Source organism: Marmota flaviventris, chromosome 14 (genome assembly GCF_047511675.1).
Source record: "Marmota flaviventris isolate mMarFla1 chromosome 14, mMarFla1.hap1, whole genome shotgun sequence".
In the NCBI taxonomy this organism is placed as follows: Eukaryota; Metazoa; Chordata; class Mammalia; order Rodentia; family Sciuridae; genus Marmota; species Marmota flaviventris.
In genome coordinates this window covers 59,006,807-59,026,250 of record NC_092511.1, presented here as the reverse complement: position 1 = coordinate 59,026,250, position 19,444 = coordinate 59,006,807, and the positions used below count along the sequence as shown (strand labels likewise).

At 49.7% G+C, this 19,444-nt stretch overlaps 1 protein-coding gene across 16 annotated transcripts in view; it reads right to left on the bottom strand.

Moving 5' to 3' along the window:
• Positions 1 to 19,444, bottom strand: part of Dysf (dysferlin) — a 208,130-nt gene that overhangs the window by 148,984 nt on the left and 39,702 nt on the right. For 8 of the 16 annotated variants that reach the window (XM_071601695.1, XM_071601700.1, XM_071601698.1 and 5 more), the window contains exons 4-9: positions 13,291 to 13,396; positions 4,209 to 4,323; positions 2,846 to 2,938; positions 2,270 to 2,481; positions 932 to 1,060; positions 496 to 558 (exon numbers count right to left, since the gene is read on the bottom strand). In XM_071601695.1, coding sequence (XP_071457796.1) covers positions 496 to 558; positions 932 to 1,060; positions 2,270 to 2,481; positions 2,846 to 2,938; positions 4,209 to 4,323; positions 13,291 to 13,396 — 718 coding nt within the window. The remainder of the gene's footprint in view (positions 1 to 495; positions 559 to 931; positions 1,061 to 2,269; positions 2,482 to 2,845; positions 2,939 to 4,208; positions 4,324 to 13,290; positions 13,397 to 19,444) is intronic. The other 8 variants (XM_027934434.3, XM_027934437.3, XM_027934435.3 and 5 more) reach the window with 1 other exon arrangement.

The window sequence follows — 19,444 nt, the reverse complement described above, 5'->3', positions numbered from 1 at the left end:
AAGGACTAGAGGCACAGAGATGACAGGACTTGTACAGAATCACATAACCGCAAGGGCAGAGATGGGACTCGGGTCCAGATAATCCGGTGCCAAGGCCCGCATTTTAACCACTAGAATATACCACCTTCCAAGTGGGAGAAGACTCAAGAGAAAGAAAATATTGGCCAAAAGCAGGCCCATGGACAAACAAAATAAGATGAAAACCAAGGCGTCCTCTACAACCAGAGGTTTCCCACCTGAGGCCCCTAGGGAAGGCCACAGCTGAGGTGTGTGGGCACTCCCACGCCCAGTAGAGGCTGGCTGCGAATGGTCCACGTTTTCCGGGTGCCAGACTTTATCCCGTATCTCTCTCACACACACATACACACTCACACTCACCAACAATGCTGACACGCATGCACACTGAGATGTGCACGTACACACACGGACAATGCCTCGCACAAACACATGTGCACACAGAGCCCCGGGGAGAACGCTTGGGTTGCTGAGACTTACTGTGATAAAGATGGGCTCATCAAACAGCTCCAGGGGAGAGTCAAACACGTTGAAGAAAAGAGTCTGTTGGTCCAGAGAAAAACGGAGACAAATCAGTGCCTATGACCCCACAGGCCAGGCAGGGGGAAGATCAGTACCCAGAGGCCTTCGAGCCTGGGAGTGCAGCCCACATAGGAAATGAGGGCTGAGCTCAACTCCATGCTGAGCTCTGGGAATCTGACAAAACCCCACAGAGGGTGTCATCTCAGGCACAGCCTTACAGGATGACAGGGACATGGAGTAGAGAGACCCTAAGCAGGAATAATAGCTGGAGTTCTTCTCCAATTCCTGAACCAAAGTTAGCACCTCAGGTGAACACTCTGAATAAACTGCTCTGGGCTCCCCGTTTGGAAGACCTTCAAAGGTTCTGGCCCTAACATTGCCCAGTGTCTCCCACCTCGTTGAAGAGAGGGCTGTTTCCCTTGTGGATCCGAGTCCTCTTGGTCTGCCCGGCAGCAGTGACCTTGACCACAGGTCTGATGTTCACTCCCGGCAGCTGGCGCCCCTCGATCACCTGGACTCTGATCTGAAAGTCATCAGGGACCATGAGAAGGAAGAAGGGAGAAAGTGTATGAGGCCACCCACCCTCTGCCCTGAGAGACACAAATCTCAGGGACCAGCCGGCTTCTTGGAAAGACTATTTAAAATGTTTTAGGAAGAGCATTCTAAGAACAAGCATATCTCCTACCAAGGTCCCTTGCATCTATAAAATCCCATAGTTGCAGAAGAGCCGCCACGCTGCCCTGCGTAAACCCCCTGGGATCCCAATGGGAGGGTGGGAGTAGTCCCACTCTCTTCATTCAGCACAAACCCCACCTGAGACCTTATTGACACTGACATTTTAGAAAGATCTGAACAGTCCTTACTGACAATTCCCTCAGAAGTCAAGCTTACGCATTGAAGTGACTCCATAAATAGTCTTTGTTCTTTTTTCTTGTGTGTGTGCATGTGTGTGTGTTTGTCTGTGTGTGTGTGTGTGTGTGTGTGTTCATGAAGATTGAACCCAGGGCCCCACAAATGCAAGGCAAGTGCTCTTCCCCTGAGCTATTGTCCCTAGGTCCCCAGCTCCTGTTCTTTATATTGTTAGATGCAATGCTTTTTTTTACATTCTGAGACATAAATTAAGAATTTTTGCCATTGAACTGTAAGTGAATGAAGAATTCAAGAACATCTGTACTTCCAAACATTAGATCGAGTATTTTAAAATATTGTTTTAAAATATTAAAGTAATTTTCATGAAAAAAGAAGGTGTGTATTGGTTCCACTTTCTAATCGACTGTTATTTATTAACTCTTCTTAAAAACCGCATGTCATGGGCTGGGGATGTGGCTCAAGCGGTAGCATGCTTGCCTGGCGTGCGTGCGGCCCGGGTTCGATCCTCAGCACCACATACAAACAAAGATGTTGTGTCTGCCGAAAACTACAAAATAAATATTAAAATTCTCTCTTTAAAAAAAAAAAAAAACCGCATGTCATGGAAGGACAGATTATCATAGCAATAAGAAAGTGGGTGAGTGATTTTAAGGTATTTTCCAAAACCTTGGGCCTGAGCAGAGGCTTGTTCTGAGGCCCCGAGACTTGAACTTCCTGTTCAGCAGCTTCCCAGGACCCAGGGAGAGCAGATTCCCACCAGGAGGCCCTCATGGTCCCAGAAGCAGCTCCCCTGAGGCTGGACACACCAGCCAGGCGCTGCTGATGGGTTAAAGCCATCAGGGTGCCAGAGCGCCTCAATCACCTGGAAGTCCTGCTGCTTATCCGACAGAGGCTTTCTGGATGGGGGTGCACTTCTCTTTCTTTTGCTCCCCGGGTGGTAGGGGGGAGGATGGGAAGGCAGCTTCCTGGGGGTGGTGGGGCCCCCCGGGCCTGGAGTGCCGCTCTGATCCAGGAATGGTTCTGCTTCATCTCCTGTGAGCCCCTGGTCCTCCGTGTCCTCCTCTCCTCCTGTGTCTGGGAGGACAGAGCCCCAGTGAGCTCTGGGTCCTCTGGCCCTGCCCTTGGGACCCAGCCCAACAGAGGGAGGACCCAGAGAGCACAGGCACTGAGACCCACTGCCACCTGCCTGTGCCCTCCCTCTCCCATAATAAGCCAGGGTGGATGGGTAGGAAGAAGAGAGGCTGCCAACAGCCGAATCCTGAGGCTGTCAGTTCAGTTAGTCGACAGGAGGAAGAAAGAATGGCCCTGGCCCTCCCCCAGCTCTGCAGAAGAGCCATCCAGCCGCCTCATCCCACTCCAGCGGGCTGGCATCAGTGTCCGGTGAGACGGTTACAGGTGGTAGGGTCTAGGATGGGGACAGCTCTGGCTGGCATCTCACCCGTGGGGACCAGCCACTTCTTTCCAGAATATCTTGTGTCCATGGTGCTGTCACTGAGCAGGGACCAAGTCTCGGCCCGGCTCTGTCCCCCACCTGGCACATGAGCAGGGCACAGCCCCAGAGGAGGGGCAGGAGGGAGCCAAGTGAGGGAAGACCACCTACTGCACCCCCAACCCCCCACCCCGCTTGCCCCCCACCCAGCTCAGGGCAAAGCTCAGTGTCCCTCCTTACCACCTCTGCAGGCAGGACTGACACCCCAACTGGCCCAAACCTAATTCTATCTCACTCACCTCAGGGGGGTCCCAGAGTCTTTGGGGCCCTCCTCCTCCCCCTCCTCTACCATTCAGAACACCCTTCTTCCTCCCCCTGAGCCTCTTCCAGCTCGAGTCCAGCTTGGACTTCTCAACCCAGTCCAGAGTGGTTTCCCATCTTAGCTCGGACAATGCGGGGCCCCAGGAAGATGGCCCTCTCTGCCTCCTTCTCCACAGGGCCCTCCACAGGACTTGGCTTCCCAGACAGGCTGAAGACCCAGCCAAAGAAGAAACTGCTCCAGTTTCCATGCTGTGCTGCCTCTACCCTTCTTCAAAACAGGAGAAACTCCAGCCTCTTCACCACTGGCAAATGCACATGGCCCGTCTCTGTAGCTTCTGCCCTACGCCAGCAGGCTGACCACACAGAGGCCCTGCCCGCTCCCACACCCGACCCCCCTGACAAGCCAGGCCCTCTGGCCTGGATCATTACCCGACAAGCCCCCCAGGTAAGAGAACTGAGGCAGGCCCAGGACTTAGCTAATTCAGCCTGCTCATTCCACAAATGATAATCTGTAGGCCCAGAGAGGGACAGCGACCAGCTCAAAGTCAGTGTCAAAGGCAAGACTGGAACTCATGTCCCCTAATGTTATCCCAGGATTCTTTCAAAGAAAAACTAGCTCTTGGGTCACATGTCATCACTAAAGGCCAATTGGAGCTAGGAGAGGGAAGCACTAGATTCTGGGGAGCAGGTGGGGCCTTAGGTATAACCTGGACAGACCTCACTCAGTCACATACACCTCAGAGCTGTGGACTGCAGAGGGCCCACCATGCACAGCCCCTGCCCTGGGCAGCTGGAGCTGGGAGGGTGTCTTCACACCACCCTCAGTAGCACAGAGGAAGTTATGCCTCCTGCCCCATCTCTCTGCACGGCAGAGGCAGCTCTCAGAACTCCCCACCCACCCAAACCCTCTCCTCTCCACGCCTGGGCAGCCCCAATCTGGGGAAGGCAGTGAAGGCTGGGAGGTCTCTCTGCAGCCCCACCACCCCAGGCTTGGGTACCCCTGCTGGCCTTCTTGCCGGGGGCCCTGTCACACAAAGGATGGGCTCCTCACCAGCCACCATGTCCAGGTCAGGCAGTGTCGGGGATGGTTCCAAGGGAACAGGGGGTGGGAACAGGGGCACAGCTCCAGGGAGTGGCGTGTAGGACACCTGCAGGACCAGCGAGGCCTGGAAGAGACGGGGATGGGGCAGCAGGTTAGTACGCTGGCCTCAGACCACCGCCCTCCTGCATCCTTCCTGTTTCCCGCATCCTTCCCCAGGGAACAGGGCGCTGACAAGGATCTAATCTGCAGGGAATGTGAAAAAGCCACCCCCAAGGACCCATGAGCATAGTCAGGTAGTTATGGGCACAGAATCTGGGGTCAGTTTCTAACCATTCGGGAGCTAGGTGAACTTGGACAAGATATGCAATCTCCCTGTGCCTCAGTTGCCTTATCTGTAAGGAGGGGTAGTAATAGCAATAGCAGCTTCTTTATGAGGGTGAATGAGGATTAAATTGTAATCAGGGATCCAACTTCTCTTGCAGGATTTTTCAAGTCTTAGGAAAAACTCCCTTTAACCATTCTGCTCAGCCAAGGACCTGCCCTCCTTCTCCATAGACAGTTCAGCTCTGCTCTACTCTACTCAGCAGGAAGCCAGCATTGAGAGGGTCTTGGGCTGCCACTCACCTTGCTGACTCCCGCCCTCCTAGAGCACACCTGCCCCCACCACATCCTCTGCTGAAAGGAGAGTAACTAGTGGCACCATCCACATCAACAAGGGATGATCATCACCGACAAGCCCCACAGAGGCAAGTGAAAGAGGACCCACCTCAACCCCACCCTGAGTCCCACACTGTTCAAAGGAGTCCCTGAGCCCTTTGGCAGGCACAATCCTAACAGACACTCCAGCCTCACGCCTCCCAGGCCAGCAGGGGCCTGGCTGAGCCTCTCCCATGCCACAGCCCAGTCTCCTGGGGCAGCCATCTGTTTTAATCCAAGTTATAAATACTCTGCTTAAGAAAGTGTGGAAACTAGAGCACTCACCTAGCATATGTGAGGCACTGGGTTTGAGCCTCACCACCACATAAAAAAATAAATAAATAAAGGTATGGAGTCCATCTAAGACTAGAAAAAAAATTTAAAAAAAAACAATAATAGGGATGGGGTTGTGGCTCAGTGGTAGAGTGCTTGCCTAGCATGTGCAAGGTCCTGGGTTTGATCCTCAGCACCACATAAAAATAAATAAATAAAATCCAAAAACAACCCACAATAATATATTCAACCAACAGACAACAATGAATATTCACGGTGTATGCTTGTAATCCCATCAGCTCAGAAGGCTAAGGCAGCAGGAGGATCTCAAGTTCAAAGCCAGCCTCAGCAACTTAGCAAGGCCCCATCTTGAAATAAAATATAAAAAGAGCTGGGGATGTGGCTCACTGGTTAAGCACCCCTGGGTTCAAATCCCCAGTACAAACAAACAAACAAACTTGGAAAGTATAGAAACCTTAAAGAAGAAAAATAGGCCAGGTATGGTGGCTCACACCTGTAATTACAACTCAGGAGCCTGAGGCAGAAGGATTACAAATTCAAGGCCAGCCTCAGCAACTTAGCAAGACCCTGTGTCAAAATTAAAATTATTAAAGGGCTGGGAAAGCAGCTCAATGGTAAAGTGCCCCTTGGGAAGAAGGAGTTAGGGCAAGGAGGAGGAAGAAGAGGAAAGAGAAGAAGGAGAAGAACAAGAAAACTAATGCATAAGAAAGAAATTGTCCATAATTCCTCCACTTTCACAATTTGACATCTTTCTCTCCAGTCGTTTCAAGCAAATAATGTACAGCTTTTCTTCTGCTTAGCGTTAAACAATAAGTACTTTCATGGGTTTTGGCAAAGTTTTTATAAGTGTTTATTGATGCACGATCTCCCTCCGAGTGGCTCTAGCATAGGACAGTGGACATCTTTTCTGATAATATTAGGAACACCCAGAGTTCCTGAGGCAAAGAGCCCTGAGCTGAAGATCTTGGCTGAAGGGTTTGATGTACGAGGTCTCATGCTTACACCCTCCAGACTGGAGCCTGGGGAAGGGCATCCAGGCAAATTTAAAGCAGGACCGTAGGAAGCAGGGTTCAGAAGACTGAAGGTAGACACCCTAAGCAACTGAGACCCTTTAAATCCCACCATCCGACGCAGGATCATAACCCGCCCTGCAGATTCGTGAGCCACCACCAGGTGTCGCCACCTGAGCGGACAGCACCAGCGCCGTCTGCTTCAGCAACTCCTGAGGAAAAGAACCACCTGGGTCGGGGGAGGGATCGAGGGGAGGGGTCGAGGCACTTCATTTGCAGGTGGAGCTGGAGAATAGCCTGTTAAATGAAGTAAGCCAGTCCCAAAAAGCCAAAGGCCAAATGTTTTCTCTGATTAATGGATGCTGATCCAAAATCCCCGCCCCCCCACACACAAGGAAAGACTGGAGGAACTTTGGATTAGGCAGAGGGGAGTGGGGGAGGGGAGGGGCATGGGGTGAGAAAGATGGTGGAATGAGAAGGACATTATTACCCTATGTATGTGTATGATTGCACGAATGGTGTGACTCTGGCGTGTATAACCAGAGAAATGAAAAGTTGTGCTCCATTTGTGTACAGTGAGTGGCAATACATTCTGCTGTCATGTATATCTAATTAGAACAAATTTTTAAAAAGGAGGAGGAGGAGGAGGAGGAGGACCACGACCACGACAACTATGACAAACAACCTGGAGCAAGGGACAGGGTAGAGACACCAGGGGGCCTTGCATCTCTATTTCTAAAACCCTTCTTGGGGTTTCCCCCACTTTATCAAAAGGCTAGTTGGGCTGGAATTGTAGCTCAGTGAGAGAGCACTTGTCTAGCAAGTGTGAGGTACTGGGTTCAATTCTCAGCACAGCACATAAATAATAAATAAAAATAAAGATCCCTCAACAACCAAAAATATTTATTTAAAAAAGGTTAATAGGGATCTTTGGAAAAGTAATTAATTCTGGGGCTAAGGCAGAGGAGGTACAAGATGAGCCTGGATCATCATTTCAGCCAGAAAGCAAGGAAATGCTCAGTGAATAATAGAAACATCTCAAAAGGACACAGAAGACAGGGGCTCCCTGATTGTCCGGCCAAATCTGGGACAATTTAAAACATGAAAATCAATAAGGATAGTAACAATTTAAACCATTGAATAAAACAGAAACACATGGATTCATATTGAAATAAGTAAATAATCAAAGAGGAAAACAGCCTTTCCTTTCAGTAGAATGCCAACTGATTAACAAAAAGGATTAATTTAGAAACATCACCACTTAGGAACCATCAAAACAATAATATACGGGCTGCAGTTATAGCTCAGTGGTAGAGTGCTCGCCTAGCATATATGAGGCACTGAGTTCGATCCTCAGCACCACATAAAAATAAATAAATAAAGGTATTGTGTCCATCTACGGCTAAAAAATAAAATTAAGAAAAAACAATAATATATTCAACCAGCAGACAACAATGGAAATTCATGTCAAAACTGGGAGATCAGGCTGGGGACACAGCTCAGTGGTAGGGCAAGTGTTGGGCATGCATGAGGTTCCAGGTTTGACTCCACAGCACCATAAAAAGTAAAGCAAACTTGCAGGGAAAGGTTGGTGAGGAACAGGATACTTATGACCAGACAAAATACTTCCCCACAAAATCCTTACTCATTAGAAGGTGGGGTGCGTGAATGGGAAACCCAGCAAATGCCAGTTTATACAATCGATCAAGGGGAATGATGCACTAAGAAAACAAATCAAAAATCATATCACCTGATAGAGAACAATGAGAGCAACACAGCATCACTTATGCCACATTCATGCCAAGACGCATAACCTAAATCTAATCACAAGGAAACATCCAACAAACCTAAACCAAGGACATTCTATAACACAAGTGACCTGCATTTCCAAACATTTCAATACTACAAGATGATAAAAGTAAAAAAAAAAAAAAAAACTGAAGAATTATCTCAGACAGAAAGACCCTAAAGAAACAACAACTTCTGGGTGCTGTGGTGCCTATAATCCCATCAAACCGGGAGGCCAAGGCAGGAGGATTGCAAATTCAAGGCCAGCCTCAGAAACTTAGCCAAGCTCTAAGCAACTTAGGGAGACCTCTCAAAATAAAGAATAAAAAGGGCTGGGGATGTGGCTTAGTGGTTTAGCACCCCTGAGTTCAATCCCTGGTACAAAAAAGAAAAGAAAAAGAACAACATGTGTTGTGACTCTGAACTGGATCCTTTGGCTAGAAGTGATACTGTCAAAAAAGACTGATGAACCTCCAGTGGAGGTCTGTGGATTAGATGAACTGCTGTGTCAATGGCATTTGCTCATTTTGAAGGCTGTGCTATGGTTATGTGGGACAGAGTCCTGAATCAGAGAAATTACACATTAAAGTTCAGGATGCTGGGCCAGGAGGTCGGCAGATTAGTCTCAAACGGATTAGAGCATAACACTTTTTATAATATTCTTGGTTACTCTTCTCTAAATCTTAAATTAACTCAAAATAAGTGTTAAAAAAATCTGTGAATCCTTTCCTTCCATGACTGCAAGAAGCTCACTCAGCAGACAGAGCCCCCTGTCCCACTCAGGCTGGCTCCCTGCTGCAGAAGTAGTTTAAGTCAGAACCAGATGCATTATTTGCAGGCCCCAGTGCAAAACAAAAAGCTGATGTCTCTCATTCAAAAATTATTAGAATCTTAACATGGTAATGGTAGACAACTAAAGCAAATCCAGGGTCCTTCTGAGCACGGGACTCTGTGTGACTACCTACCAGGCCAGTCCTGGGTACAGTGTTTGCTTAGGTCAGTGTGTGTCCATATCAGAAAGACAGGAAATGGGGACCCTGCCTGTCATGTCTGGCCCAACTCGATTAATTCACAAACTCATTCCCTTTGCAAATACATATTGAGAGCACCTGCTGGGGACCAGACCCTGTTGAAGATCCTGGGGATATTCCTGTGAACAAGGTCTCCACCTCATGGATCTGATATCTCAGCAAAGGAGGAAGACAATATATAATAATAAACATAAATTATAGCATCTGTTAGAAAGAAGGGTCAGGGGAGTAGAGGAGTCTCAGGTTGCAGGGTTAAATCAAGTGGTCTGAGTGACCCCCAGTGAGAGAAGTTAGACAAAAACTTGAAGGGGCCACATCTTGGCTGCCCTTGGGATCCTGACCCTGGAGCCGAATCCTCTGGAAGAATACCCCTCCCCACTGCAACTCCAACAGCCCAAGTCCCAGGCAGGAAGCACCAGCCCAGGGCTCCTTATGACTTGCCTGGGGCTGCACTGTGACTTCGGTGCTATCATAGGTATGGGCTCACCCTGCTTATCTACCGGCTCCATACCACCTGGGGCTTCTGATACACCAGCTCTGCAGAGATGGCACCGCAGGAGGGTTACGGCTCCACCCTGGCCTGGTGTCAGCACCTCAGCACAGGGCGCTCAGGGGCAGCCCTCGGCAAGAAGCAGGAAAGGGTGATAGCTCTAGAATCTGAAGGCAGTCCAGGCAGCCCCTCATGGGGTTTCTTGAGCATCAGGTACTTCCACACTAATAGCCCTGCACTGAGCATCTAAAGAACTAGCAACATCCAGGTGGTTCCAGGCATTGGAAGGAGACCTCCAGCCCAGAGCCAGGCCCATCTCTTATATGGCCCATCCAGGAGCCTCAGGAACATCCCAGGCAGCTTCAGAAGGTCTAGAAACCAGGATCTAGAACAGATGCCCCAGCACGGGGTGGACTCCAGGGAAATTAGTTTTCATGCTAGGAGCAGAGATAATTAATACTGGAGGCCTCTGGCTCCACTGAGGATCTCAAGGGAAAGGGATCATGTCTGTAGTCCCACCCAGCATTGGGACCCTTCCTTCTCCAGAGAGTCAGTGCTGGAGGTCTTCTTCCTATGGGCTGTGAGCTCTGTGCTGTCCCAGACCTCATGATCTTGGCCTAGAGCCCTGGGTGGGATGCTCTTCACAGCCCTCCACGTCAATGTACCCACCTGATAACCCAGTTTCTCAGGTCCCTGGCTGGAGGTTATCCTACCTCAAGGCCATTATCAATTATGTGTCCACCAAAATACACTGCTATGAAGTGGGGTAACCCCAGTCATTTTGGGGGGTCCACAGCCAACAATATCAGCAGAACTTTAGAGGTTCCTGAATGGTCCCCAGGCTAAAAGGGCTCAGGAAGCCCAATACAGAAGCAGGGAGCCACCTTGTAGGCTCCTCCTGGGTCCCTGGCCCCCTATAGATTCTGCAGCCAGGCTCAGGCTGCAGGTTATCTGACTGCTCAGCCTGCAGCTTGCTGCCTACTCCTGGGCCACAACTCTCCACCCCAAGCTCTTTCAAGACCAGACCCTTACCCCACCCCCACAACGCACAGTCAGGACAGCACAGGCAAGGCCTAGTGTATGCCCAGGACTCCTTCACCTTTCCCTCGGGAAGCCTCCAGAAGCTGGTGGAGGGTAAGGCGGGCCTGCGCTGACAGTGTTGGTTGGCAGAATCTTCAGACCACTTGAAAGAAGCTCAGGGTTTCACTGCAGCATTGTCTGTCCTCATTTTGTGCCTGATCCCAGCATGCAGTGCCCTGGCTTCCCCGAACCACCCCATGTGCTCTTGTCATCCAGGGGGTTTCCCTTTCTGATCTGACTCTGGCTTAAAGGCTGGAACAATGTCAAATTAGTTCTCATCATGTGTCCACACCCTCGTCAGTGAGCTGCTTTTAAAATGCACATACAGGCCATTTCTTACACTCCTATTGGCCTTAAGTTTCCTCAGGACAGGGGCAGTGTTGTCCTCATCAGTCTGGAAGCTGTCTGGATAGCTTTGGACTCTCCAATGCACACAGTCCAGATGCCATATCTGAAGGGCTGGGGAAGGACACTGAGCCATAGGCACAGGGAGACCACAGCCCAGCCTGCGGCAGGACCTCCCCACCTCTCCCCATGCCTCCTCCTCCTCTCAGTCTTTCTAGGGTTTTCTAGCAAATCCGCAGGGCCTCTCTTCACTCCCATCATTCCTTTAGCAGGTTCCTTTGGTCTTTAGAAGCAATTTGAACTACAGCACGCTGTGCTCGGGGGGGTCCAGCCCAGAAATCCAGCCTCAAGAGTGGCTGGTGGAACCTTCAGCGTCTCATGGCTCTGTCCCCTCCAAGCAATGTTCACAGTTCATAGTTTAAGATGTCTCCCACTGCAACTCCAAAAGCCCAAGTCCCAGGCAGGAAGCACCACCCCAGGGCTCCTTATGACTTGCCTGGGGCTGCACTGTGACTCCGGTGCTATCATAGGTAGCAGAGTCTGGTTCTGGGCCCTGCCACAGTGAGGGCTGCACCCTGGGCAGCAGGCAGGAGGCCCATCTCTCCCCAGCTGGGGGCTCACCTAGCAGGGTCCAGCCCTCCTCCCCGTTCCCCAGCTCCTGGCTCTTCTATGCCCTTCTTGGAGACATGGTTGATGAAGGATTGTCTGCAGACAGGCAGGGTCCCAGGACAGGGGAGAGAAGGCAGCAGTCTCCTAGTCTGAGCATCAAGCCCACAGAGTGTGGGAACAGGAGTTAAGAAGAGAGGTGGATGGTGGCCCACCTGGCTCAGTCCCATAAAAGGGACCAGGTTTGGAAGGTTCTGTCTCAGGGGCTGGAGGAGACTTTGAGTTTGGAGGGAAGCGTGTACAGGAAATGCCAGCGTCACAGATGCATAAAGGGCTGGTGGAGAGAGGCTGGCATCTCAGCAAGGAAGTGAGGAACTCTGGTTGGAGGCCTTAAGGTCGCGTAATGACAAAAGAATGGCCTCACCCTAGGTGCGACGGAAAAGCTCCTCGCAGATTCCCTGACCCCACCAGCCTCTCACCAGCTCCCTTGATCCCTATGCCTTCTCCAGGGCCAGCTGGGGCCCTCTTCAGGATCCCTGAAGGGACAGCTCCATCACCCCTTGGAATCCTCCTTGACTGGAGGCAGTGTCAGGAGACTGGAGAGATCAAGGGAAGCCTAAGAGGAGACTCAGGAAGTGACAGAGATAGACTCGAGAACACGGCACTGAACCAGAATGTCCTATCAACCAGCAAGGTCTGAGACAGGAAGGGATTCTTCTGGGAAGTGGCAGCTCCTCACCAAGGAAGCAGCCTGGCCATCACTGTCCCAAGACCGTGGGAGCAGACTGCAGCATTAAGAAAGTCACAGACCAGGAGTGCAGTGAGCCACTCGAGCCCCTCCCACTCTGGAGGCTTGGAGATGCACCCTTGGATGTCCCATTTGGACATCCATTCTCTGGGTCCCCAGTTGTTCCCTTTCTCCAGATCTCAGCACCCAGTGTGGTTCCATTCAGCTCAGCCCAGACTGTCCTGTCCAGCAAAGGGCTCAATCACACACACACACACACACACACACACACACACACACACACAAACGCACAGGAGCACACCCCACCCTATCTGAAAAAAAGTCAAGGCCCACTCAGAACTTCCCAGGTCTCACTGGGAGGAAGCATTTCCAGATCTATAGCTCCTCAGTGCATCCTAGAAGGTAGACTTAGAGGGAAGGTCAGGAATCCTAGTGACCGGGAAGAAAGAACCCTGCAGGGTATATTTAGCTCACTAAAAATAACAGGAGGCCAGAGATGAGGGCTGGGAATTGGCTGCTTGGAACAGGAGTGCTCTGCAAGGCGGGAGGAGGGGCAGGAAAGACAAAGGAAGAAAAGGAAGGGGGTCTGACAGGTCCTGGTGGGCAGGGGAGGGCTGTCTGTCTTCCTTCCTTGTAATCTGTGACCCGGATGACTCAGTTATTCCAAATCTGGGGCTGGGCAATGAGGAAGGCAGTTCTCTCAGGGAGACTCAGAGAGCCATGGCCAAGGCTGACTGGGAACTTGGAACAGAAGGTGGCCCAATGGACAGAACAAGACCCAGAGGCAGGCCAAGTTGGTAGGGGTCAAAGCTGACTTGACCAGGGCCCCCTTCCCTCCCATTTCTGTGTCCCTCCTGTCACCCCAAGATCTGGCTTAGTTCCAGAAGCTGGACTTTGATACATCTCTGAAGTCAGAAAATCAAAGGTGACAGAGAGAGTAGGAGCCACCAGCCAAGAACTCAGACCAGAACCTGGCCAAATGCAGGGGCCATTCGGTACTTACCCCAGTGGGTTGCTGCTTGGTGTCCAGCAGGGGGGCATTGAAGCTGGCAGACAGGCTGGGAGTGGCAAGGACCTCCCGGAGTGGGACCTTGGCTTCCCCCAGGAACCTAGGAGGATAGAGAAGTCAAATGTAGAAAACTAGCCTGATGTGCCCTGGTTCTTCTCCCACCAGACCCCTCATCAGCACCACCACCACCACATACACAAAGGTGATCTACCTAGACCACCGGTCCCCTGGGAGCCCCTGAGCTTTCCCCCTGCGTCCCCAACCAAGTCACTATCAGGCACCATCCTGGAAGACCAGGTCCCTGGGAAAACACCTGGGCATAAGAGAGGGGTAAGAGGCACACGCCCTTCCCCAAGGTCAACCTTGACCCTTCCTGCCACAGCCCAGAGGCCCAGCCAGGTCTCCACTGTCACATGTAAGGACTTTTCCCCACCAATCCTTGACAGCATACCAGGCCGGCATCCCTGGAAGGCAGGGTCAGCTTCTCCACCATCACACCTGCATTGCTCCTGAGCCCCAGCAGCTCCCATCAGCCATGTCTACACAGGCTGTCTACACCAGTTACACCAGGACTCAACAGCAGCAATCATCAGTCAAAACAAAGGAACTTCCCTGTCTTCAGGGACAGGGAGAAAGGACATTCAGGCAGGGGAGACAGCCTCCCTCCCCAGGGAGACCCAGAATGGCCAAAAGCACACACACTTGAGGACACTCATCTCACCGAGGCCGAGGGCACCATACACGATGGGCTCCTGGGAAAGAGTGGGCCACCAGCACAGTGGCCAGAGAAGGGCCCTTTGAAGGGCTCTGAGGAGTAGTGTGTTCCCTGAGCTATGAAACTGCACCATGTACTACGTGCCTCTCTGCAGCAGCAGGAAAACAGTGGGTGAGCAGCTGAGTCCACTAGAACCTGTCACCTAAGGGAGGCACTGGCCCTGCTTGCTTTCCTGGGAATCCGAGCCATCCTGACAGTCCCATCAGGGCATGAAGCTTCATTAGTCCAATGAACAGTCACGGCTCACTTTCCTTCTTCCCCTCCTCCTCCTCCCTCTTCTTCTCCTTCTTCCTTCTCCTTTCCCTCCTTATTCTCACACTTCATCTTCCTCTTCCTCTTCCCCTCCTTCTTCTCTGATGGATGAACCAAACCAAACCTGGTATCCAAGACCATCCTTTTTCTGACCCCTGTAGCCACTAATTTGGATATATGTTTTTATGACCCTATAAAATAAAACTGCAATCTTGACCTAATTAGCTGATTTTAAAAAAAAAATAAAACTTGTTATTCACAATGAAATACCACTGTACATCCATTAGAATGGCTATTATTTAGAGAGAAGGCATTGGTCAAGATGCAGACAGCCAGGCGCAGTGGTGCACACCTATAATCCCAGCCCCTCGGAGGCTGAGGCAGGAGGATCATGAGTTCAAAGCCAGCCTCAGCAAAAATGAGGTGCTAAGCAACTCAGTGAGACCCTGTCTCTAAATAAAATACAAAATAGGGCTGGGGGTGTGGCTCAGTGATTGATTGAACTTCCTGAGTTCAATCCCCAGTACCCCATCTCAAAAAAAAAAAAGATGTGGATAAACTGGGCCCCTTGTGCACTGCTGGTGGGGAACAGGAAGAGGTACAGCTGCTGAGGAAAACAGCATGGAGGTGCCTCAGAAGAGGTAAAACAGAGAATTGCAGTATTACCCAGCTACCCCAATTCTGGATATATATACTCCAAAAAATTGAAATCACAGACTCGGTCATTTTCATATCAATGTTCATAGCAGTATTATTCACAATAGCCAAAAAGTAGAAGCAATCCAAGTTGGACAGATGGACAGATAAGTAAAATGCAATACGTACTTACAACAGAATATTATTCAATCTTAAAAAGGAAGGAAGTTCTGACATGAGCCACAACAGGGGTTAACCTTGGAGGCACTATGCCAAGTGAAATAAGCCAGACACCAAAAGACAAGTATTGTCCAATTCCACTTATTTGAGGTACCTAGAGTAGTCAAATTCATGGACACAGGAAGTAGAACGGTGTGGTCACCAGGGCTGGGAGACCAGGCAATGGAGAATTATGATTTAATAGGTATAGACTTTCAGTTTGGAAGATGAAAAAGTTCTAGAGATGAATCAGGTGATGACTGCACAACTTTAATGCCATTGAAATATATATTTTAAAAGGTTCAAATGGTAGGTTTCTAATGTATATTTACCACTCTAAAAATAAAAACTGGTCACTTGTATAAACCTCTGGACAATAAAGTACATCTATTTTCATCCTTCTTGGGGTAGGCCAGCTCTCAGTCACCTTGAAGTGACCTTGCTAGAAAGACAAGAAATGTGGCATATGTTCAAGGTCAATTTTTTCTCATATTTCTTTAAAGAAAGGCTAAATAGAGAAACTTATTAATATTCATTGCAGAGTTCTGAAACTCCTTCATCCCCTCACAATATACATGTCTATCCCAAAGAGCCACCATGAGGTGGACACCTGTCACAGTATGTTGACTGAAGTGTCAAGTGTCCTCAGGATCCAGACAAAGTCAAAAAGTTCAGAGAGTAGGTGTAGAGGACCCCTGAGACCATGCAACCTCAGAGATCAGTCACCCTGTCCCTCCTTCCTGGGAAAACTGAAGTGACAGATCAGAATGACTTGTTCAAGCAGAGATGGCACAGCCAGTCCTAGGGCTCTCCAGATTTCCTGAGCAATCCCCACAGCCCTGAGACTTCCAGCATTGGGCACAGGAAGGCCAGGCCAGGAAGCAGGAGTGGAGGGGATAGACAGCAGGCCTGGTCAACTAGAGACCTGTACATGGGGCTGGAGCTCCAATTTGGGAGTCAAAACCAGAGGGCCAGCGCAAATCCAGGTCTCCTGTCTCCCTTTGTCGGCAGCCCTGACCTCTCAGCCCAGGCCCAGGAGAATTCCCGGAAGTGGGGTGGGAACAATGGGAGGAAATACAGAAGGAAGCCTTGGCCTCACCCCTGCCAGCCCAGCACCTCCGAGTTGCCTCAGATCGACTGCTATTTCCTCCCTGATACCTCTTTTTGGGTCATGAAATGCACCTTCCAAGGTCCACCACCACCATAAGCCCTGGGGTCAGGCCCTCCAAGGTGCCAGTTGGCTTCCAGAGCCCCGGCATCCCTAGGAGGAAGGACTGGACAGTGCCAATCCCAAAGCCCAAGAGGCGGGCTGTGGGGACCTGGTTCAGGAGAGTCAGGGAGATGCAGAGCCTCCCACCAGTGGGCCTGGTGCAAGCGTTGCTCAGGAGGAGGCAATGGGGGTGCAGTCAGGGACCCCCTGAGGGAGGCCAGAGGGCCTTGATCAGAGGACACCTTGAAGGCCTCTCCTCATCCATTCATCCATTTCCTGTAGTGGAGACTAAAGCTCCCTGGGTCTTTACTCAGGGAGCTCCAGACCCCGAGGGACCAGACCCACTGCCCCATCTTGAGTTGCCTTCTGCACGTCTGGGATGCTATACACTCAGTTGGCACCAACCAGTAGCATGGCAGGTGTCAAACAGTATTCAATAGGAGCCAACCAGGCAAGGAGGGGCCTAGGACCCCTGTGCAGGACCCTGGCTGTAGGAGCCAACTCTGGTGGGTGGCAAGGAAAGCCTTGGGCCCTGACCCTGCCTCTTGCAGCCTACTGGTGGAAAAATGCCACAGGCCCTCAGAGCCTCCCTGGACCTGGTCATGATCTCTCTTGGCTTTGCTGTGTTCCGAAGCCATTGGAATGTGGGAACAGGAAGAGCACGGGGACTCAAAAAAAAAAAAAAAAAAAAAAATCTGCTGCCACCCAAGGAAACAGAATCAGGAATTGGCGTGGAGGAGTAAAGCTGGTTAGTATTGACAGGGCACACATTTTTCCCCCATGAAAAAGAATTAGTTCCATTATTCAGTAGAGCCTCTGCCCTAGCAGAGCAGAGAGAAGAGGGATTGGGTGGTAGCCTCCAAATCCAATACTGAAGCACTGTGTGGGAGGCAGGAATTAAGCTGGTCAGTTAAATTCATTTTGATAAAACATAAATTTTTTTTAAATTATTTAACATATTGGACCTGGCAGGACACGGTGGTACATGCCTGTAATCCCAATGACTCAGAAGGCTGAGGCAAGAGGATCACAAATTCCAGGCTAACCTCAGCAACTTAGCAAGACCCTGTCTCAAAATTAAAATAAATTTAAAAAGGAATAAGGATATACACAGTAACAAGGCACCCCTGGGCTCAATCCCTAGTACAAAAAAGAAAAAAAAAATGGGCCTTATTACTTCCTTGTGTGTAAAAACAAACACAGGGTAACCCAAATCTCCACCATGCAAAGCAGGTAAAGTAGGAATACAAAGGAATACATACAAAAAAAAATGCCATAAACCTATAAAAATAATGAAGTTCATCATGCACTTTTATAGAAAGTCTTCAAGACACATTGTTAAGTGAAAAGAACAAAGCACAAAAGAATGTCTATAATATGTTACCTATTGCATTAAAATAAGGAAAGTTAGAATCTATATTGAGGATTAAGCAATAAGAACTCTAGAATGATGTTGCAGTAATTCACTTGCAGGTCAGCATGGGAAAAGAAAGAAGAAGCAGAGCAAGCAAAGCAGCAGCAGAAAAAAAAAGTCCTTTATTGTGTACAAGCAATCTTTTTATAGTATTGTGAACAAAGAAGGCAGCCTTCCAACATCAATAAATCAGGTCTTACAGCTAATTAAACATAGTACACAGAAGTTTTACTTTCTAATCAGAAGTGACCCGCTTCTCATGGCTAATCTACTCTCGGCCTGGAGTATGCTGAGCTCTGATCTTTGTTAAGAACAGATAATAAAATTTTTCTTAGTGCCCTCCTAGCCCACTTGGCAGAACATCCCGTTTGCAGGCAAGTCCTCCCAAGGACAGCAGACACCTCGTTTTCAAGCATGTCCGCTGTTACCTATCTATACCTTGACAGAATATCCTGTTTGCAGGCAAACTCCATCAAGGACAGGAATAGTAACGCAGTCACATCTGATTCTCTACAGAATGATACATAAGAAACGAGTGGGAATGTAAATTAGTTCAGCCACTGTGGAAAACAGTATGGAGTTTCATCAAGAAACTAGAAAGAGATCTACCATACGAACCCGCTCTCCCATTTCTAGGAATATATCCAAAGGGAATGATATCAGCATACCAAAGAGACACTTCAGGCCCAGGGTTGTGGCTGCACCTGCGCATTTAAGGTATACAAGCCTGCCAGTTCTTTGTTGGAGAGATCAGAAGTGCATGGACATTTTTAAAAGCTTTTTAAAAGCTCATTGGGTGTACTTTTTAGCTGTACATGGAGCGGCTGTTGGTAGGTCTAGTAGTCTAGACTTTGCAGGATTAGCAATTGTTGGAATTTTCAAGGGAGTTTAGAGGTTGGGCCCAAAGAGAGAGGAGAGGTGGAAGAGAAAGGTCCTATGTGGAGGGCAGAGGTGGCGTCAAGCAGGTGGCTGAAACTCTGGGAGAAGCCAGTAGGTCACACAGAGACAATTCTGAGGCCAAATGGCTGAGGACCCCTAAAAGAGCAGACAGTCCACTGAAAATGGTCTGAATGCCTGCAAGGGTTGTCAGGCCCCCCACCCCAATTACCCAGTGCTTTCTTCATGCCATGGGGCTGTGAACTGAAGAATGAAGGGGTGCAGCAAACTAGGCTGGGGCAACACAGAGAGGCTAAGAACTGTTAGGAGCAGGGAGGAGGAAGGAGCGGACGCAGCTAGAATGACAGAGAAGTGGGCTGGAGACAAGCTTCTCCCAAAGACTCCAAAGGAAGGTGACTCAGAAATGCTGACAAGATGTGTAGTAACAGGGACACCCCAGGTGGCTGATCCTAAAGTGCTACACGCATTAACCCCATATTCTCAAACTGTACCTTTCAATCTACAGCAACACCTTGAAAATGCTCTCCATCAACTACCTTCCTAAATTAGATCAGTATTTATATTCAGTGATTAAGTATAAGAGCTCTTGGCCATGTGAAGTGGCACACACCTATAATCCCAGCCCCTTGGAGGCTGAGGCAGGAGGATCATGAGTTTAAAGGCAGCCTCAGCAAAAGTGAGGCACTAAGCAACTCAGTGAGACCCTGTCTCTAAATAAAATACAAAATAGGGCTAGGGATGTGGC